The sequence below is a fragment of the Monodelphis domestica genome, chromosome 6 (genome assembly GCF_027887165.1).
Source record: "Monodelphis domestica isolate mMonDom1 chromosome 6, mMonDom1.pri, whole genome shotgun sequence".
Classification (NCBI taxonomy): domain Eukaryota; kingdom Metazoa; phylum Chordata; class Mammalia; order Didelphimorphia; family Didelphidae; genus Monodelphis; species Monodelphis domestica.
This window is the reverse complement of record NC_077232.1, coordinates 85,934,361-85,957,478: the sequence shown is the minus strand read 5'-3', so window position 1 is coordinate 85,957,478 and position 23,118 is coordinate 85,934,361. Positions and strand designations below refer to the sequence as shown.

General features: G+C 38.0%; 1 protein-coding gene and 1 long non-coding RNA gene across 6 annotated transcripts in view; one reads left to right on the top strand and one right to left on the bottom strand.

Annotated features, from left to right (window-relative positions):
• Nucleotides 1–1,643: 1,643 nt before the first annotated feature.
• AFAP1 (actin filament associated protein 1) overlaps nt 1,644–23,118 on the bottom strand; it is a 231,405-nt gene continuing 209,930 nt past the window's right edge. For all 5 annotated transcript variants that reach the window (XM_007496781.3, XM_001364753.4, XM_056802392.1 and 2 more), the window contains 4 exons: nt 21,644–21,808; nt 20,628–20,818; nt 16,888–17,052; nt 1,644–8,876 (listed from right to left, as the gene is read on the bottom strand). In XM_007496781.3, the coding sequence (XP_007496843.1) occupies nt 8,850–8,876; nt 16,888–17,052; nt 20,628–20,818; nt 21,644–21,808 (548 nt within the window). In that variant the 3' untranslated portion in view covers nt 1,644–8,849. The remainder of the gene's footprint in view (nt 8,877–16,887; nt 17,053–20,627; nt 20,819–21,643; nt 21,809–23,118) is intronic.
• LOC103103597 (uncharacterized) overlaps nt 19,151–23,118 on the top strand; it is a 43,531-nt gene continuing 39,563 nt past the window's right edge. Inside the window, exon 1 of the long non-coding RNA XR_001623066.2 lies at nt 19,151–19,515. This is a non-coding gene — a long non-coding RNA (uncharacterized LOC103103597). The remainder of the gene's footprint in view (nt 19,516–23,118) is intronic.

Below are 23,118 nucleotides of genomic sequence, written 5' to 3'. Positions count from 1 at the left end.
CCCAGGGTCACACAGCTGGGAAGTATCTGAGGTCATATGTGAATCCAGGACCTCCCATCTCTAGGCCTGGTTCTTAATCCACTGAAGCTACCCAGATTCCCCCTGGAATTTTTATTTCTAAACTGGATTTCTTATTTCATTGGTAAAGGAAACTCCTTTGGGACAGGGACAGGGAGGAGCTGTCTCTACCCAAAGTAATTCAGTTCCAGTTCTAAACTAGTTAATTGGAGAACAGAGAAGTTAATTAACTTCCCAACAGTACACAGCCAGTATGTGCTTGAATCTAGGTATTCCTGTCTCTAAAGTCAACTGTCTAGCCCCTACACTACACTGAATCACAAAATTCTTGGTTCAAATTATGCCTCAATATTAGTAGTCCTACAAGTATGGGGAAGCCATTGATTTTTTCTGGGCTTTGACTTCTCATCTGTAACATGAGGAGGCTGGTCTAGATAGCCTCCACTTCTAGCTCTAGTTGTAATTAAATTACATACAGTGAGTGCTGACTAAATGTTTGTTGTATCAACTTACTGAGCAGTTGTTGTGGTCCAGGCAGAGTTCAGAACACTACAAGAGGCAATATGGCGGGCATAGTAGAAGGAGGCCATCTGAGTCTCAGAAGTTCAAATCCTGTCTCAGACACTAATGGCAAGACCATGAGCATTGTCTTTGAGAATGTTAGAGTTTCTGTAAAATGGGCACATTATATTTGAGATATCTAATTCAAGGGCTTGTAAACCTTCAAGTCTTGAGATATTGTTTAGAAGACGTTTCTAATTTAGCCAAGATAGAAAGTGGATCAGGTGACTTTGTGAATTTTTCATTAAAAGCCTCAAGGCAAAAGCTTGTCAATGATGGTAAAGAAGAGATTCCTGCCCTGGGTGAGAGGCATTTATAGGCTGCCTTAAAGTTTGAAAAACACTTTACAAATATTATTGAGTTTAATTTTCACAACAACTCTGGGAGGCAAGTGCTGTTATTATCTCCATTTTATAGACGAGGAAACTGAAGTTGAGCAGATAAATGACTTGCCCAGGGATAAAGCTACTAAGTGTCCAAGGTAGGACTGAAACTCAGGGCTTCCATTTTGCCAGTTGATTGTGTCTCTGTTGTTAGCAACTCAATTGATTTCCAGTGATTTCAAATTATGTATATTCTTTCCCCCCCCCTTAAACCCTTACCCTGTCTCAGGATCTATACTGTGTATTGGTTCTAAGGCAGAAGAGTGGTAAGAGCTGGGCACCTGGGGAGAAGGGGTTAAAATGAGTTGCCCAAGGTCACTCAGACACTTGTTTGAGGTCACATTTGAACCCAGGACCTCCCATCTCTAGGACTGGTTTTCAATCCACTGAACCACCTAATTGCTCCCATCATGTATATTCTTAATTGTTTACATGTTGTATCTCTCTGTCCCTTCCCCAGAATAATGTAAACTCTTTGAGCGCAGTAATAGTTTTTCATTTTGCCTCCATATCACCAGAACCTAAAACACCTCTCTATTTAATAGATATTTAATACATTTTGGTTGAATTGCCTTGGATTGGATCTCAAGAGATCACGGAAACTAAAAGAATCTCACCACACCACCCTACAAAATGTCAGCAACATATGATAAACCAAAGAAAGAAGTTCCAACAACCTTATTCAAATAGGGTAATTTTTATTAATAATACACATAGATGCGTCACGCCAAGGGGCGCCGGTCAGTATCTACACCACTTAAGACATTAGGAGAATTAAATAGAAAGGCAGAAAGTTCAAATGAAGCAATTAGGAAATTGTGTCAATGGGGCCTCCATTTCAAACTTTAAAAAACAAACAAAGCCTTTTTTTCCTTTTTTTACATTTTTTTCCATGATTTAAATATATTGAGAAATAGTTAAAAGAATATATTTACAGTTAATTATCATGGGCACTGCCAACATAGTCAATAAAAAAAATAAACCAAAAAATTCTTTCCACGTTCCTTGCTTGTTTCTTTTACAGAGAATTTTAAATACATTTTTGTTTTTAGAAAATACAATAAGGAAATAATTACATTCTTAATATGAGAACATTATGTTACAGCATACAACCATGGTCAATTAATTTTGAAAGTGTCTAGAAATGAAAAAAATGGTGCTGAAGTGAAACATTAATAATCTCATGGTTAGAAAAGTTGACACACCAAAATTATCCTACTGAAAAAAAAATACCCACCAGCTTTGGTCCTTCAACGTGATGATCAGATGATCCCTGTTTAAAAATACTCTCCATGACCAAAATATACCTGAAAGCATCATAGCATCTTTGTATAGAAATGTGAATAGATTTTGGGAGCACAGATCTGAAACTATTTCAGGCAAAGGTGTGCAAAGTGATATATACTCAAGGACAATTTCCTGTTTTAAAAAGGTAGCTTTCCTGGCTGGATTCTTCTATTATAAACACAGGCAGGTTATATTGCTGGGAGATAAGGGTTCTGCCCAATATAGATGAACAAGTTTATTTCACAGTCTGGAAAGACACAGTCTTTAACAAAACTTGTTGCTCTCTTCCGAACTGTGCCAGGAATTGGAAATATCTAACATTTTCATTAAAAAAAATTGACTCACAGATGGTCTACGTAATGATAGATCCATCTTAAAATATCTGGAAATGTAGGAAAACGCTGTTTAAAAGCTACCATGATTTTTGTCTGTTAGTGGTTAAATGGTACCAATTCTGATAGTGAATGACAGAATGGAAGTTTATTGACAAAATCCTCATAGATGTGTCTTATTGTAATCAGTGGCTATTAAGGGTATGTTATTATATTATGTGCTCCTAAATGGACCTCTATATTCTGGGACCATGACTTCATTTTTCTTGGGTGGCTAATAGACATCCATTGCCATGTTCTGATGATGCCAATACCTTTAACTTAGAGTTTCCCATCATGACCATGTGTGGATGGGTTGGCCTAAAATACTGCAGCATAATCAATACCCAGAAGGTTGCACCACAAAGCACAAGGCAGGAGATTATTTTCTGCTAATCTGAGGTGTGACTGCAAAAAAAGAAAACAAGTGAGTGCTATCCCCTTTCCTGCCCTCCAACCTCCTCCAAGTGGTCACCGAGGGAGACCATACACTAATTCCAACCATTTCTTAACCTTAGAAACCTTTTCAAGTCCTAATTTGGAAGTCAGTAACCCATCACTTTTCCTCCTCCAAAACAACTTCCCAGGTCAACATGGAGCATTGGATGCATAGTCAAATGACCCAGGTTCAAGATTCAGCTCTGTGCCCTTGAACAAGCACTTCTCAGCCTTAATTTCCTCATCAGTAAAGATAAGGCATTTATCCTTGTCCTATTTCTATTCAAAGGGCTGTTATAAAGAATGTTCTTTGTAAACTGTAGGAATGAGGGCTATTATTGGAAAGTTCCCATTCTTAATGGATGGATTTTATTTTGGGAGAGACCCAGAAGTCACTTGATGTAATATAGATTGAATAAGGCTTTTTTGATTGAAGAAGAGATTACATTAAACAAAGGTATTAAGACAGAGTTTATTCTCTGGTTCCCCCAGCATCCCTGAAGGTCATTCCCACAGAGGCATTCCAGATAGGTTTTGAATCCAACGCCCTTAAGAGCTGTCTCTTGATCTGGTAGAAGATCCTCCCTCCTGGAGGGCAAGGGCTGTTTGAGGGTGGTTTTGTTATCCCAGTGCCCAGCACATAGTAGGTGAATTGATTAAACTATGGTCTCCCAAGGTAGCCACATTGAGGGAGATGGTCCTCTTTTTGTGTTTCTTGTCTTTTACCTTGACAGTCACACCTCTTACTTGACAGCTAAAGGGACATTGCCCTGGCCTTCCAGGGGTAGGGAAAACTATCAGCTTTGGCAAAAGGGTTACCTGTGTCTGGACAGATTGAAGCCCTCCACATAGGTGGTGATGAAAGGAAACCCTATGGATGGATATTCTATGGAACATTCCATATGACAGGTGTGTAGCAATTCTTCTTGAAGGTATGACATCCAAAAAATAACATAGAGGATAGATTTTGAGAGCAGATGGTGCCTCACCAATAGAGTCAAAGAAAAGAAGATGGGTCTTTCCAGTACAGGGTTGTGAAGGACAAGCATGCTGTTGTTGAGCAGGTCTCTGTCCCCCCGCCACCTAATACTGGCAACCTGGCTCCTTCCTGAAGATAATCATCTTTGACTGCCTACATTACCAGCCAGATATTGACTCAACTGCTCCACAAAGCATTTTTAGGGTCACAAATATGGGTCCCAACGGTGATTTGAAGAAACATTTTTTAACATAGTTGGGATAGCCAATGCCAGTGTAAGGTAAAGTCCCAGGAGGAGACAGTCTGCTCTTCCTAGCCTGTCCTCCCTTAAGGGCTCATGTCTGCCCTTAAGATGCCAAGATGGCTAGTGAACAGGCAAAATATGGAGCATATGTGTTCTAACTTCTGATAAGAAGCCTAATTTGCATCTTAAATATGTACAGATATAAATTAAAAACAATATTTATTGAAAATATACAAATAAATAACTTAGTTTGAAGCAAAATGGCTAAACTTACTTTCTAATCAAACTTTTAAAATTCTTAAATATAAAGGGGGAAACTGGGTATCACTCATTAGATGATATTCCCATGGTGTTATGTGCTTCTTCAATAGGGTGGCTCATTTAAAGTGGGCTCCATTGAACATAGCATAGTTTTGAATAGGTTTGCTTTTAAGTGGGCCACCCATTTTAAAGTGTTCACAAGTGTAAATGGATTACAAATAAAAAATAGGTTGGGAGTCAGCAGACTTGGGGGTATTCCTGGCTCTGCCAATAGCCAGCTGTGTGACCTTGGGTGAAGTCACCCTTGTGAGCCTCAGTTTCCTTAATAATAGAATAAGAAGATTGGATTAGAGCAGTAGTTCTTAACCTTTTATATCCCAGACCCTTTTGTCTGGGGAAGCCTTTAGACTCCTCCTCAGAATAATGTTTTAAATACATAAAATAAATTGCATAGGATTACAAAAAAATTATATAGAAATACAGTTATCAATTTAAAAAATACAAGGAAGATCATGGACCCCAGGATTAAGAACTCCTAGATTAAAGGATCTTTGAGGTCCCTTCTAGTTCTAACATTGTAGGATTGCATGTTGGCATTTTGCCACCATGTTATCAGGAGTGTTGTATGTGAGAGTTACCAGCACCATGACAATAAAAGCGTAGGATTGTGGCTATAGATTTACTACTTTACCTTTCTTTGTAAGTAGAGATATTAGGTTTAAAAAATCAAAACTTCGTGTTGTACTCCCAGACAAAGAGAAGGCTGCCAATCATGAGAACACAGGAAAATGGTCCAGCACCTTTGATGGCTAACTTGGCTGATGACAATAGGGAGTGGGCTCTCCAGCACTAGATGTCTTCAAACAGGGAATCAAAGGAAATAGAGAAGGAAGGGATCCCTTAGAGACTATGCCTAAATCCCCATTTTACAGAGCCAGAGACCAGAAAAGAAGGAAAGGGGGAATTTGCATTCTTCAAAAGACACTGGTAGGATAGTCACTGGGTGCAGATCCCCTAGAAGGGAGCTGAGCTTCAGGAAAAGGTGGGCTAGAAGGACTTTTGAGGTTCCCCCTGCAAATCCAAAGTCTATCATTTTGTGACTTGGCTTAGAAATGGCAAAATCTTAGAAATTTCAAATTATTCACTAATTTTAGCATGCCCATATTGTACTTTAAAAAAATAACTGAAAACATTTGTTCATGTTGAACGAGACATACTATTAGCCCACCTTCGAAAGAAAGAAATCTGTTGTAGATCAAACTGTTTGCCATTCTGGATGGTTTTCACATTTCTGCAGGGATACAAAATGGGCATGGCTTTGATTACAAGACAATGGGCAAATTTCCCATTGGCGTCACTCCCACCAAGTGATCCAATCGAAAAAATTCCATTAGCACCTTCTTTGGGAAACTAAAACTTCTAGCTCACATATCCAAACATTTGCAGGAGCTCTTCCCTTGCCCTTTATAGGGAACACAAAGTCCTGTAGGCTATGGTTCCTCTCATTTAGCTTCACTGATTTACAGGAGATTTGGGAAGGGATGAAATCTAAGAAATATCGAAGCCCATTTCCTGAATTTCTTTAACATCTGTTTAATGAGCCAGAATATTAGGAGTAATAAGGAGTGTTCTGAGTAAGTATGCTGTGGACTTATTGTGTTTTGACCTCTTTCTAAAATTTCAGCATCTACTTTCTTGTTTTAACCCAGAGTCCCAGAAATGATTCCTCCTCTGTAAAATGAGGAGGTTGGATGAGATGATCTCTTTCCTAGTTTGACATTAATAGGATGAGAGGCTTTAATAGCTGGAAGGAAGCACAAAAATAATTCCCCCCAGGGGGCAGCTAGGTGGCTCAGTGGACATAGAGCCAGGGCTAAAGATTAGAGGTCCTGGATTCAAATATGAACTCACTTTCAGTCTGTATAAACCAGACTAAGTCTCTTACCTAGCCCTTACCACTCTTCTGCCTTGGAGCCAATATACATTTTTGATTCTAAGATGGAAGATAAGGTTGTTTTTTTTTTTTAAATCCCTCCAGCCCTTTCATTTTACAGTTGAGAAAACCAAGTCACAGAGGTTTACTAAGATCATAAATCTGGGATTTCAACACAGACCCTTCAACTCCACATCCAGTGTTCTTTCTATGGTATTATAAGTGATTCTTCACCTCCTCTCCCCCTGGCCCCATGAGCCCAATCAGGAGCATGTTTTTAACACTAATTCTTATGTAGACAGTATAAGACTGGATTGAATGTGTGCTGATCCTGTAGCATTCTTTGGAAATAAATTACTCTTAACTATTTGATATTGGCTTGTTTTCTACATCAACTTTTTCAAAAAATATTTAGTGAGTACCTACTATACACAATCAAGAACTATGTAAGAAAGAGGAATAAGTTCCTCAAAAGTCCCTTCCCTTTTGTTGTTTGAGTAATTCTCATTAAACTCCCAGTTCACTGGGGTATCCCTTTTAGGGAGAAAGGGCTGGCCTGTACATAGTGGGGCATATTTTTGTGAGCTGCCTTTGCAGGTACTAAGGAAAACCTCTGGTTCTTTGAATAATGGCTGTCATCTGTTTAGTTAGTCACCATACTCTCCTTTTCTTAAGGCAGAAAATTATGGACAGTGACACTCTTGGGCTAGGGAATAAGGCTAGCAACACAATATGGGAAAGAAAAATGATGTATTGGGCAGTGGAAAGCCTAGGTTCTAGTTTCATGTCTGCCACTTAGTTCCTGGGGGATCTTGGTCTTCCATTTTCTAGGACTTAATTTCCTTCACTGTAAAATGGGGGACATCTCTTCCAGCTCTAACAGTTTCTTTTCTGAGCCCTCTTCCTGCAAATATATTAGGAGAAATCCAGTCCTAAGACCAGCCATTTTTTAAAAATCATCATTAACACTTTTCTCTCTTTGATGCACTAAGCCCACTTCTTCACCCACAAAATAAAATAATTTTCTTCAAATATGGAGCATGATCTCAACATAATAGCCAGCAAAGAAACCATTCCTTTTAGGCTTCCTGCTAGGGAGGAGAAAACACAAATCACTGCCAAGTCTGGCACCACAGTAAGGATTTAGATCAATAAATCAAAGAGAAGGGACTGGAAGTGTCCCGAACCCACTTTCTTTCCCAGGGTCAGAACTCATCAAAAGATTGATCCAACCAAATCTATCAGGGCTGAGAAGCTGTGACATTTGCAAGTTCATCATGTAGTGAATCAAACTCCATCAGCTTGTGAAGCTGCCCCTCTGCTGTCAGAGTCTCTGCCAGAGACAGCTCTCAGGGAAGGAGGGAGTTGGAAGGATGGGGTTTTGAAATGCAAAGAGAAGGAGAAGGAATAGAGGGTGGCTAGGAAAGAGGAGGAAGTCAAACCAATGAATCAACATTAATAGCACTTTGCTGCCTTTCAAAAGCAGTACAAAATACAAACTATGATACAAAAGATCTTGGAAGATGCCAAGTGCTTTAGAAAAACACACATACACAATACACAACAAAGAGAGAAACATTATTTTTTTTTAAATGCAGCTAAAATATGGCAGCTTTTCATGTCCCGGTGAGAAAAGCATCTGTCCAAAGGTGGGGAGGAAGGAGGAAAGAGAGGAAGAATTGTTTCACATCACAGTTATTTCATTCCAAAATCTCTAATGACTAGGGGAAAAGGGTAAGACAGGGACTGAGAGGGAGGAGGAAAATCTCCTGTACCAGACATTCAGCTCATGCCAGCAGTCCTATCACATTGATCAACATGCTTCCTGACGCTCTTTTTCAAATAAGACTGTCCATGATGGGTCAGGTCCTGGCTCTGCTCATAACTAGAGCCATTCTCAGCTGGGGGAGTTCTACTACAAAACTCTCCCCAATGTCAATCTGAGAATTTCGCCTGGAACTCCTTCAGATTCACTCTTATGATCCAGTTCAATTTGAGCCCAGGCTGTTTAAAGCCATGATTTAATTAGTTAATAAAAGACATAATCCTTGCCATTACAGTTTCTTTTGCTCCTCTTCTATCACTTAACTTTGTCCTTTGCTTAGGGTGTTTTGTATGTGTGTGTGGTTTCTTTTACCTTCTTAAGTTGGAAACAAGTGTCACAAGTAATAATAATCATTTAAAAAAGGGCACCATCTACAGTAGAAAGAGTACAAGTGAGTGAGCGCCAAGCTACTGGCACCTGAGAATTACAAAACCTCTGATGCGGTCGTGGCTTGGCATCACATTTAGAGTTGAGTCTCTTGTCATATGAGTCTTGGTTGAGAGGGTATAAGGCCTTCTAGAAGGTACGTATGTTTTTCCATCATTCTCTTTATGTCCCATTTTTCAGTTCCCATTCCTAGAAAAATAAACACAAAGAGTGACTGAATTTGTATACAAAAAGCATGAGATCATCATTCCAAGAGCTAGGACTCTTGATGTAATTCAGTGCATATTTATTAAATGGTGACTATTTGCAAGTTGCCACTGTGCAAGTTATAATTTAAGTCATTTTTTAAAGCATCAGTGTCTGGGGTAGTTAAGGTAGCACAGTGGATAGAATGTTAGTTCTGGAGTCGGGAGAACCTGGCCTCAAATAATTCCTAACTGTGTGACCCTGGGCAAGTCCTTCAACCCCAAATGCCTAGCCTTTATAGTCTTCTACCCTAGTATAATGATACTAAGACAGAAGGAATATGTTAAAAAAAATTCAATGTCACTTCCTATTACCCTACCGCTTAATAGAATCTTCCCTTGTATGAAGTTAATGCAAAACAAAAAATGGGCAAAAAACCAGCCCACTGACCACACCCAACAGGGTATGCAATACCTCATTCCAAACCATGAACCTATCACTTTTCAACGAAAAGAGGAAGGCAGGGTGTTTTATCAGTCCTCTGGGGTGGAAACTAGTCATTGTATTGGTAGGAATTCTGACACGATGTCAAAATTCAATGTTTCAACTAACACTTGGTAAATGTCTTTATATACACTCCTATGTTAATTCAATACATACATTAATATTTATTGAGCATGTAGTGTGTGAGAGGCTTCCTGCTAAGCTCTGAGAATACATAGGAAATTCCAGAATATAGAAGTTCACATCCTAATATAGGACTGGGAGACATAATAGGAGCAGCCATTCTTTCTACTACCATTTGTTAAGAACCTACTATGCACCAGGCATTGGCACTAAGCCTTGGAGATATAAAGAAAGGCAAAGCAAAACAAAATGGAAAATAAGAAGCCCACTTTCCAGAGAGGGTCACAACAGGCAAATGCTACGTACAAGCGGAATATATCTAGGACAAAATTGGGATATAATCTCAGAGAGAAAGCATTAAGAGGTCTGGGAAAGAGTTCTTGAAGAAGATGGGATTTTAACTGACACAAGGAGGCAGAGATGAGGAAGGAGAGAGCTCCAGGCATGGCGGAGAAACAGTAAAAAAGCTAAGAAATGCAGTGTTGTCTGTCAGGAGCAGCAAGAAGACCACTATCATTGGATCATAATGGAGGTGGAAGGAAGTAAAGTGTGAGAAGACTGGTTTTGGAAAGGTAAAATATATAGGAATAAAATAGATATGTATGGAAAGCCCTCCTGGACATTTTGATGAGGGAGAGAGATCAGGTAAGGCTTCATGGAGGTGGAACCTTAGGTGAACATCAAAGATGATCTATCTTAAGGCTCAGCTTGAGAAGATCAAAGGATTCAGAGATGGAAGATAAATGGAAAGAGGATCTAGTCTAGTCCATTCTAATGAAGATGAAACAGGCCCAGGAGACTTGTCTGTGATCACATAGCTAGAAAGGAAAAAAGCTAAAATCCAAAAATAAATAAATGAATAAATAAAAACTTTTGATCCCATTTGAGGGCTCCTTTCATTTTACCCTGATCGGTTTTTGTTGGGTCTGTCACTTAAGTGAAAAAGAATATGACTTCCCTTCTTTAGTAGGATCTAGGGTTCTTTAGACTGTATTTCTAGTAATATATAAACCAAAAGGCAACAAACTGAAAAAGATTAGGCTTCCTTGGTGCCTCCAAAAGACCCACCACAACTAACTTTATTTAAAACCCTTACCTTTTGTCTTAGAAGTAACACATCTATTATATAATTATGAAGAAAAGTATGTTAAATATGAGAGATTTGTGATGTTAATTGGGTAATATATCTTCTTTTTTCTTTACATATGAAAATGTTTGTTTTGTTTGGATTTGTAAATATTTGGAATAATAATGATTAAAAAATAAAAAATAAAAAATAAATGAAAGAAAATCAATACTGAGTACTGGCTCCAAGGCAGAAGAGCAGTGATGGTTAGGCAACTGAGGTAAAATGACTTGCCCAAGGTTGCACAGGTAGGAAGTATCTGAGACTCATGACTCCACATCTGGTTCTCTATCTACTGAGTCAGCTGGCTGCTCTTCTACAACTAACTTTCACACAAGATAAGCATGAGATTTGCAGCACATTTAATGCTCTCAAACATACTTATAAAGTCCTGTCTAGATTCCCAATTCTAATCAGCTACTCCTACTAGTGGGAGGCTAGGTTGTGTGATGGAAAGCACAGAGGACTTGGGGTTGGAGGACCTGGTTCAGAATCAATGTTGTTGCTAAAAAGTTAGGCATATCCTTGAAATGGGGTTGGGGTAGGGTAGGATCCCCAGAATCTCAGCTTTAAATTATATGATTCTGTCTCATGGCTGTTTCCTCATCTACAGAATGAGATGACTGGATTAGGTTCCTCCCAATTCTACCTCTGTGTAGTTCTTTCAACAGCTTTATGTGGTTATTAAGTATTTTATATATATGCAATTATATATATATGTATATATATATAATTGCATTTGATCTTCACAGCAATCCTGTGAGGTAAGTAGAGCAAGCATTATTAGCCCCATTTTACATATGAAATAAACTGAGACCCAAAGAGAATTAGTGACTTGTCCAAGACCACAAAGATTCAAATGGGCAGGGCCAAGTCTCTAAACAATATCTTCCTATTTTAAATCCAGGGTGCCTTCCATGATACTATAAAGCCTAAGCATTATTCCAGGGATTCAGGTCTCTGGTGTCCTTTACAACCATGAGAATGTATGGTTCTATGATCCTGATACATAGTCTTTTTTTGTGTGAGGTTCAGTGGGAATTTTATACAGCCCAGAGACATTTACGAGACATTTACTGGTCCTGAAATGGAACTCTGGGCAAGTTATTTCTCCTCTCTGGGCTGTAAAATAGGGATGCTGGATGAAATGACCTCATCTAAGTTTCCTCCTTCTACCTCTGGTTTTCCAACTCTTCTAACACAGGATTATGATTTGAATTTCACTGATTCAATATGTATACACTATATTTAAGACACTATTATGTGTGGTTGTTACAAATATGAAAAACAACGATCCCTCTTTTCAAGGAACTTACTTACAACCTAACATTTGCACAAATAAGAATATGATAACTTCATAGGTATAGTGTGAACAGTGACCAAGGACATGGAAACCTTCGGAAGAGTCTGGTTCCATTGGTGCCTGAAGTCAGTCTTTAATGGATTGAAGACATCCATTTCTATAGTTCTTCGAGTTAGAAATAGTCTTGGCAAAGAACCCAATTCCAAAGGAATACCATGTTAATATTTCTCGTTTGCTAGCAACAATTCATATTATATCATAGCATAGTCTAATTCTAAACATCTATCCCAGACAAATGACACAATCTACTGTGTATATCTCTATCTATGTCTCTATCTATGTCTCTATGTCTCTATGTCTCTATGTCTCTATCTATCTATCTATCTATCTATCTATCCTTCTATCCATCTATCTATCTATCCTTCTATCCATCCATCTATCCTTCTATCCATCCATCTATCCTTCTATCCATCCATCTGTCTGTCTGTCTATCTATCTATCTATCTATCTATCTATCTATCTATCTATCTCTCTATGCCTTGTTAAATGTTTGAGGAGTCACAAATTAAACTAGGTAAGGTGTTCTGGGCAGGACAGTTGGAAGTAAAAACATGGGTCCTGGAGTCCTTAAAGTCTAACAATACACACAATCTAGAGGGAAGAGCCAAAGGGCACTATTAATACCAGATGTTCCAGAGGTTGTTTATATCTAAAATGATCAGAGAACTTTCCAAGGAAATACATTAGGATCTAGGAATTTTGCCAGTGGTTAACACCCATATTTCTATCCAATAACAACTCCATTGTTTAAGAAAATACATAGAGTCAGCCAATTCAAAATGGGTCCCGATGGCTGTCATGTGAATTAAGTTTGTTCTACAGTAAAAATAATGACATCGATTAGAGAGTTTAATAAGGATAGTAATGCAAAAACTCTAAGGCTGGCATTCATTGGAATATTTTTAAATTAATCTGATTTCATCACTAATGTAATCATACGTATCATAGTTTACATGGGCAAGTATGTTTTCAATGACTATCATCCTGTACTATTTGTTTTGACATCAACTGGAAATGGTTGAATTGGGAGTTGGGTTTTTTTTATCCTTTTCCTTTCCTTTCCCATTTCCTTTCCTTAATGTTTTCTTTCTTATTCCAGATTTTTTTCTTTATTACAAGAAAAAGCTGTTATAACAATTAGTAGCCATCCCTGTAAGAATTCTACTATTCTCTAGGCCTGAGATCCCAGCTATAGTAAAGGCTGAGGCTTGTGGGTTGCTTGAATTCAGGAGATCTGAGATATAGTAGTCTGAGCTGATTGATTATCCACTCTAAGTCCAGAACTAATATGATAAGCTTCCAAGAATGGGGCATTACCAGGCAGCATAAAGAGGGGGCAAACTAGCTCAGATCATAATTGTAGTAGGTCAAAATCCTCATGCCAATCAGTGGCCATTACACTTCTAGTTTGAGCAAGTTACAGAAACTAAATCTCAATCCTTCTCCACCTCTCCATCTCTCTCTCTCTCCTCCCCTGCTTCTCTCTCTCTCTCTTTCTCTCTCACACACACACACATGCACATACAGAGTTGAAACAGTTAATGAATCTTCCTATTAAATTCATGAATGGTTTTTGTCCACAGTCACAAGTCATAAAGGAAAAAAGAAATGAAAGGAAAGGAAGGCAGGGAGGGATTGGAGGAGATAGGGCATAGACTGTATCCCTTCATTTACTTTGACTCTTTTTTCTAGGTATTTTCTTCCCTTTCCTATAGAAATCCAAAGACCTATTTAAGGCAAAAAATACTAAATGTGAAAACACATTTTCTTCCTAAGATGTGGTTCAGTCATTTTCAGTTGTGTCTGACTCTTTGTGACCTCAATTGGGGTTTTCTTGGCAAAGATATTGGAGTGGTTTTCATTTCCTTCTTCAGTTCATTTTACAGATGAGGAAACTGAAGCAAATAGGGTTAAGTGACTTGCCATGGACCATACAGCTAATAAGTGTTAGAGGCTAGATTTGAATTCAGGAATATGAGTCTTTCTGACTCCAGGCCCAGCGCTCTATCCATTGAGCCACCTAGCTGATCTCCCCCGCCCCCAAGATGTGGTACTATATTATTAAGAAGAAGCACAAAGACATGTTTATCTACATTAGAATGGCAGGGGTCTTTTAGGTCTCTGGCATGACAGAGTTAGCCTTTTGCCTCTTCCTCACAAATATCACTTTACCTCTTTGAAAATCAGTTTTCTCATTTATGAAATGGGGATAATAATCACAGGATGACAGATTTAGAACTGGAGGGAAACTCAGATATGCCAGCCTTTCATTGTATAGATGATAAATCTAAACCTTAAAGAAATTAAGGGACCTGCCCCAAATCATGCAGGTACAGAGGTCAGAGGAGGGATGGGAAACCAGACCCTGTATTTCAAGAGTCAATACTCTTTCCACTATCCAACACAGTACATTCCTCCTGTCTCTTGCCTCCCTTTCCCAAGTACTGCAAACATGAAAGGAGTATTGAAACAAGGAAGTACTCTAAAGATACAAGTTATCATTTATCTAAACCAAACATATTATTCATTTATTTATAATAGTGTACATAAAACCAGAGGTATCCTACTTGATCTGCAACAAATAAGACTGAAATCAGATTAAAATGTAATTGCCAAATGTTTACAAAAGAAATAAAAAAGACAATACAATAATGATTTGTGGTTTTCTAAGTCAATGTGCTAGTCATAGAGATCCATTCCTATTTGAGTTTGACACTAATGGCCAAAAGAAAAAATGTACAAAGCTACCTACAAATGCAAGATCTGGTTAGTTGATGTTAGAAGGAGTAAATGAGATTGCTTTGGGAGATCTGGTAGAGGAAAAAGGGAAGAGGATCCAAAATAATTTCTAAAGATCCCATCAGAATGTGGTGGAGGTAAAGGAGAAGACACCACAACTCTAGCATTAGGTCTCTTTTATGGAAAAGACCTCTGGTGTCAATAAGTACAACTTCTAATTGAATAGGTATCCTGTGGAAAGCACTTGGGCAGAAATTAGGTTTAGAACAATACCTAATATCATCTAAGTTCCAAATGGATATATGCTTTAGATATAAAAGATCACGTCATACACAAAGTGGAGAAGAAAGGAAGAAATTACCTTTCAGATCAATAAATTGGGGAGGTCATGGCCAAAGAAAGGCCAGAAAGGATTACAGAAGATATGTTGGATGATTTTGATAACATAGAATTTTATAAAGTTTTTGCACAAATAAAACAAAAATTAAAGATTAAAAAGGAATTGGGAAGTGATTGAATTTTCTAAGAATAAAAGCAATTTTCCCATTGACAAATGGTCAAAGGATGTGAATAGGCATGTCTCAAAAAAATAAATCTAAGCAATCAATATGCATATGAAGAATGCTCCAAATTATTAATAATTTGCAAAACGCAAATTAAATCAATTCTGAAGTTTTGCCTTGTACCATCACATTGGCAAAGTTGACCAAAAAGAAAAATGACAAATGTTGACACAAAGAGAAAATGATGAACACAAGTCTATTAATACACTGTTGGTGGAGTTATTAATAAGACTTGTCATTCTGGAAAGCAATTTAGAATTATGCCCCAAACCTCGCTAAGCTATCTGTACCCTTTGGCCCAGAAATAATACTATTAAGCTTATACTTCCAAAGAGAATTGAAAAAAGAAGAAAAGGATACATACATACAAAAATATTTATAGGAGTAATTTTTGTGAAGATAAAGTATTGACAAATTAACAGTTGTTTCCGTTAAGTCATTTCAGTGGTGTCCAACACTTCATGACCTCATTTGGAATTTTCTCAGCAAAGATACTAGAGTGCTTGTCATTTCCTTCTCTTACTCATTTTATAGATGATGAAACTGAGGCAAATAGTGTTAAGTGACTTGCCATGGGTCACACAGACAGTAAGTGACTAAGGATAGATTTGAACTCACAGAACTGAGTCTTCCTCACTCAAGGCTTGGTCCTCTATACACAGTGCCACCTAGCTGCCCATCAACTGGGGAACGACTAATGAAATTATGGCATAAAAATGTATAGCCTCCATTTCAGAGAAACCTAAGAAGACTTGGATGAAATGATGCAGGATAAAGTGAAAATCATCAAGAGAACAATTTCTGCAATTACCCCTAAACTTTACTAAACAAATAACTTTGAAAGATTTAAGAACTCTGATCATAAAATGACTAAACATGATTCCAGAAAAGCAATGATGAAACACATAAATTGATAGAGAAACAATGGCCTGGAACCCATATTTTTGTACAAGGCCAATGTGGGAATTTCTTTTCTTGACTATGTATTTGTTGCAAGGATATAATTTTTCTTTTTTCTTGATGGGGGGGGGGGAAGGTGAAGGTAAGAAGAGAAAATAAATGCTTGTTAATAGAAAAAAAAATGAAAGAAAAAATGGTAGACCCTAAAGCTGACAAAAGAAAATCAGGCCTTAATCCAAAGACCCAAGTGACTGGTTTCTGCTAGCCTACCTAATAAATTAATTGATCATATTCAGGAAAAAAAAAGAAAAAATGGTAGAGTTAAAAAGTCTCCCCTAGTAAAGCAATAATGTTTTATAGTTTTGGCAACTGAGACCAGAGAGAGGAACTTATCTGCCCAAAGCCACTCAGCTAGTTGGAGAAAGAGCCAATCTGAGAGCCCAAATTTCCTGATTCCCATTCTTCCTCCTACAGTACCATGCTATTTTAATAATTATTTTCACATAAAATAGACATAAAAGGAAATATATTTTATTCACACTGTAGGACCATGTCATTGTTCATGTGCATTGTCCCTAAGCTATCTTGACTGGAGACTGTGGCCAAACCCCATATGACTTCTTACGGATTTTCTGGGGTGATGGTGGGGTCTATTTTTGTCAATTATGATGGTTCTGATAAAGCCATATGTCTCACCTTTGCCTTCCTAAGGACATGACCCCGGCAAGGAGAGTTGCCAGATGTCTGTGGATGTCTCTTCAGAACTGCCGCACTGTTCACCGGCATGGAACATTCAGTGTCGCTGGTATCACAACTTGAGATGGGAGAGTTTTCCAGAGTTCTGTGCCTAAAAATTGGAGACTGACAGCATAGAGAATGAAAATCCTACATGAGGCATAGTTTCCCAATGGGCTATATTTTTCTATGAACAAGTTTTAAAGTAGAAAATGGTAACATGAACCAATAGAAAGAGAAATGGGTTTAGAGACAAAAGAAATGAATTGGAAACCTGACTTCTTTTACTACCTGGCTGATCTTGGGTAAATTACTTCTTCTTGTGGCCTCAATCTCTTCACTATAAAAATGAAGGAGCTGGACTAGATGTTCTCTAAAGATATTCCCAGTTCAAAACTACGGCACAATGAAAAACTTAAACAATGCTGTTATATTATTGATAGAATACTTTTGGATTTTCATACTTTTCTCCTTCATTGATAAAGGATAGGGAAAAATGCACAGATTGTCTTTAAGAGGAAAGGAGAAGGCAGTTCTCCAACCCAGGAACTTCCTAATCTTTCCACAAGATTAGTATTGTATATATATATATATATATATATATATATATATATACACATATATATATATATATACACACACATATATATGTATATGTATATATGTATATGTAAAACTAAAAGGAAACTTAATATAGGCAAGAGACTAAGGACATGATGCCTAACAAGAATTTTATTTAGAATTAGAGAGCATAGAAACTTTAGAGTACCTTAGAAAACATTCAATATCCTTATTTTATAGAAAGGTAAACAGAAATCCAAAGAGAATAAGTGACTTGCCCAAGGTAACTTAGACAGCATGCAGCAGATCCAGGATTCGAAGTCCTGGTTACTCCCAGTTTAGGGATCTTTTGATTGTACCATATTCAACATCTCTTATGGAATTCAGTTATCTTGCATGGCCTTGCATTTACTAAGGATGGATTTATCATTTTATATCTGTTTATTTGCAATTGACAGAAATGTCCACCTATACTCAAAGTCATTTTGAGGGTGACATACTTAAAAGTAAGTCATTGCAAAAAAAAATCCTTATAGGCTGTAGTCCGCCATGACTAATTCTTACTAATTCTCTCTTTCTTATCCAAAGCCAGTAACTAATCCCTCTGTAGGAAGTATTTATGATTTTGTTTTTCCAAATGAAATTTCCTAAGAATCAGAGGTTCAAACTCTACAAATATTTCTTTTTTTTATTGCTCCTAAGAGAATCTTTAATTTGTTTAAATGTGGGCCTGACATGTTAAAATGTTCTTTGGCAGAACAGCACTCTAGTCATTGTTAAGCCAGGTGGCTCTAAGTTCCTCAAGAACTCGCTGACATCATGGATGTGCTTATTTTCATCTACCAGCCAAAATTTAATCAAAGTTACAGTTGTTTCTTGTTTCTGGGTGGTAGAAGAATCCTCCCCCAAACCCCTTCCTCCTTCTGTACATTTCCCAGGCAAAGATCTCAGCTGAGCAAGCCAGCAAGTTGATATCTGTGTGTATGATGTAGGGTGTTGACCAATATATGATCATAGGGTCTAGAGCAGTGATGGCGAACTTTTTAGAACCTTTTAGGCACTGGATGCCATGTGCCACCCCACCCCCAGACTGGGTGCCATGCCCTACCTCTTTCAGAAACCAAGTCCTCTCCTTCCCCCCACTTTACCCCAGATTGGGGTGGGAAAAAGGAAGGGAGTGGCCCCAGAGTTCTGCTCAAGGAAGGGAGTGTTTCCAATGGGCTGCTGGACAGGTGTGGTGGAGAAAGGGAGGGGAGCAGTTCCAGTTAAGTTCCTCTGCCTTTCTAGTAGTAACTAACTCTGGTGGGTGAATGGCATGTGTGCCCACAGAGAGGTCTCTGTGTGCCATCTTTGGCACCCTTTCCATGGGTTCGCCATCATGGGTCTAGAGCTAGAAGGGACCACACCCTCATTGTACAAATGAGGAAACTGAGGCATAGGGTGTTGAATTGATTTGTAAATGGTTAGATAACAAGCAACACAGCTAGGATTCATAACCAGATCTTCTGAACCTAAATCCATTGGTTTTATCCATGATAACATGCTAATTATTGTACCACAGTAAAGTAATTACAAGATTAAAAGATAAGAGAAAGAGAAGTACTAATATTCCTTTCACCCCCTCTTTTATAGTTTCTCAAATAGTGGAAAAGATGGTATGTGAGTCTCTAATGCTCTAGAACTACTTTGTTATGACAACAAGGACCCTATGGGAGTTCAGATAATTCTACAACAATTGTATTTGCAGCTATTCTCCAGAAGATTCCTTGTCCATAGGGGCAGATTGCTACAGAAGCCAGAGTAGTGATAGAGACCAAAAACCAAAGTAAAAAAGGATAGGAAATCCAAAAAGGAAAAAGAATTAATGAAATCTATATCTTAATGTCATCCTTCAAAAGGACAACCTGACTTTTGTTGCCTGTCAGAAGAAAAAGAGATAGAAGAGAAGCTCAAGAAGAATGACAGATCCCTTTCTTTAAATGATACATATGGAAAACCAACATGGAAGGCCACTAGAAGATACCCCAGGTACACACAGGTTAGGATGGAGAAGGGTGATTGATTTTTTAAAAACCCTAATCTTCTGTCTTGGAATCAATTCTGCATACTGGCCTAAGGCAGATTAGCAGTAAGGGCTAGGCAATGGGTCTTGCCCAGGGTCACGCAGTTAGGAAGTGTCTGAGGCCAAATTTGAACCCAGGACCTTCCATTTCTGGACCTGAGCCACCTAATTGACTCTGAGTGAATGATTTTTTGTTTTTGTTTTTGTTAATTACTCTTGAAATTTTCTTTTACTAACTCAGGTTTATTTGAGATCTAAATCTAGGACCAGTTCCAAAAGAGGTCGAAAAAAACAAACAAAACGAATAAACATTAAAAAACAAAAACAACAACCATTGATGCATAAAATCAAGAAACAAAACCATCAAGGTTTGGCATATGGTACATGGCATTACATTATACATAATGGCTTATCCTCTCTACCCATTCCTACTACCCCATCCTTTCCAGTCTGTCTCAAAGTGGATATTTAATTAATTCAGATGAAATTAAGAAAGATGCTTGAATGTAATCAAAGAGAAATACAGTTATCAGAAAGAACAAAGGGCTTGGAATCAAAATATCTGGCTTCTAGACCTAGCTCCAGTACTAGTTATCTAAGCCTAGCCTCCCTTGAACTCTCTGAACATCAATTTAATCATCTATAATTTTAGAAATAATAACGTTCACATTAACATCTCCAAAAATTTGAAAGGAAAGAGTATCATAAGACTTAAAGTGCTATAGGATTGTTATTTGTTATTCACATAGTGGGAAAAAAGATTATTTCCCTGAAACAAAGAGTCAGGATGCTAGAGTGTAAAGAGGTTTTTGGAGTCAGAAAATCTGAGTTCAAATCCTGCTTTGGGCATTCAATACCTGTGTAACCCTGGGCAAGATATGCCACCTATTTGAACCTCAGGATATTCATCTATAAAATTAGGAGGAGGATTGAGATGACTTCCAGCTTCAAACCTATGATTGGATAGAATTGTAACTAATATTAATAATAAAACAATGGTAATAATATTGTCCTTGACAAGGCAGTTCTCTAGCCATGACCTCAGCAGCTGCTGTCTGCAAGGGGGATGAGAGCTTACCTGGGGGCTTGAGGTTCCTGATTTTGGCTCAATGGCTAGACCCAGTGTGATCCCCCCTGCCAAGGCCTTCTTGAGACTTTCTTTGACTTCTGTGAGCTCCAGCTCCAGATTGACTCGTTCTGTCTCCTTCTGTTTACACTCCTCCTCCAATTTCTTCAGCTTATCTTCTAGAATAACTTGGGTCTTCCTCCCTAGAACCCAAATAAAACAGTAAGCTTTTACCCTCAGGAAAATGTTTTCAAAATCAAAAGAAAAACAACCATCCAAACCAGGTCAAAAGGAAGATTTTTAAAAATCCCTGTTGCAGTCAATGACTAAGTATGTTTCACCTTCACACTTTTCAAATCTGTGGTAGAAAGTCCTGTTTTCTAGAATATGGTGAGCTTGACAGTGGACCAGAAGAAAGAAGGAAGAGGTTTGAACTCTTTCCTTGCCTGCCAGGAATTTAGTATCTGATCTTAGACAAGGTCACTCCTTCTCTCTCTCCAAGTTTCCTCTTACATAAAATGACTAGATTAAATCTACAGCCACCTTTCTACTTGCATAATTCTTGGCCTTTAGTGTTCAAACTCTAGTGGAGTGTAGTTTTCCAGAAGGATAACTGGATCCTTTCCAACTCTAGATTTATATCTCTAATTACATCTCTAGGCAGCTAGGTGATGCAGTGGATAGAGTGCCAGGAATGGAGTCAAGAAGACACATCTTTGGGAGTTCAGATCTGGCTTCCGATAATTCCTAGCTGTTTGACCCTAGGGAAGTCACTTAACCCACATTGATGAACCTTTACCATCCCTCTACTTTGGAACTAATATTTAATATTGATTCTCAGATGGAATGTAAGGGTTAAAAAATATCTCTATTCACTGAGCCACCTCGCTGTTCCTCCACAACCTCCCTCATCTGCCATCTTTAAGAGAAGAGAGCCTTGGTGAGTTTAGACTAAGAGAAAATAAAACATGGCGGGGTCTGGAATTCAAACAGCATTCTAGGTCCAATCAAATGTAGTTTTTTCATACCAGCATTCACTTCAATAGCTGCTCTAAGATCCTTCCTTTCTTTTCGGAGCTGAGCCAGGCGGTTACGCAGAGTTTCCTTCTTCCTTAGTAAGTCCTCTTCTTTGGTCTGCAACCTCTTGGCATCCGCTTCTACACGGTTCTTACCATATTTGTACTGGTCAGCATCTTAGGGAAAAAATGAAAATGGTCAATTATATTTAATTCAGTAAATGTCAGAGTAGTTCAAAATTTGCTTGTCCAGGCAATTTGAGGGGCAGGCTTTTTCTTTTTTTTTTTTAATTTATGGGCTCTACATAAGTCAAATGTATATAAAGAACTGATTTTGGACTGAGGATGTGAGGTGACTGGCTCACATGTCCCCAAATTCCTTGAATCTGATCTAAACTGAGATTTAGAATAATCCGTACTGGAGAAAAGGTTTCTTGGTGCTATATTCCTTTCGAAGGACAACAGGAGGTAATTCGTTTTTGAACCACAGTTGAGCATGCCTTGGGCTGTAAGTCCAGAAGACAGGATGGATTTTTATTCAGGAGAAATAGATTCAAATCATAATTCCATAATGGCTAATCCATGTGACCTTGGTAAAGTCACTTGTTCCTGTCTAAGTTTCTATTCCTTTATCTGTAAAAAAAAAGATTAGATTTCTGAAAAAAATCTGGAATTATATGAGAAAAGGGACCAAAATGCTTATACCTCTGGATTCAGAAATGTCAGTACTAGGCCTTGTACCTGGGCCAAGTGAAGAGGTGAGGTGAAGCTTTCTGCCATCCAATCCCAAGTTTTTTCCACTGAATCCTACATATTCCCCAAGCCCGCATAGGTGATCCAGTAAATTGAGTTGAAAGATGAACCAGGTCTTTTGTTTTTAATCTTTAATTTTTACTACTGTATCATATGGGGGTAATTATCACTCAATAAGCATTTTTAAGTGCATAGTAATGTGTGAGGCAAGGTAGCTAGATGGTTCAGTGGAGACTGAGCTAGGCACAGAACCAGCAAGACTATAGAGTTCATATCCAAGCTCAAATACTTATTAGCTTTGTGACCTTGGGCAAGTCATTTAACCCTGTTTACCATAATCTACTGGAGAAGAAAATAGAAAAACATTCAAGTATCTTTGCCAAGAAGACCCCCATGGACAATGCCAGTGTGCTATGGTCCAAAGAGTCCTAAAGAGCCAGACACAACTGAATAACTAAACAAGATAAAAACATTGGCAGGAACTAGAGAATAAATAAATGAAATTATGTCTATAAGAAGCTTGTATTCCAACTGGAAAAATAAGTAATTATATAAATATTCAAAGCATAATATAAAGTGAACAAACAGAAATAAGTAAAAAGTAGTAAATACAAGGGAGTTTTTTGGAGTTTTTTTTAGAGTGTAGACATAGCCATTGGAAGGATCATGAAAGGCTTCATACTGAAGATGAAGTTTCAGCTAGATATTTTTAAAGAAATCCTTATCTTCTAATC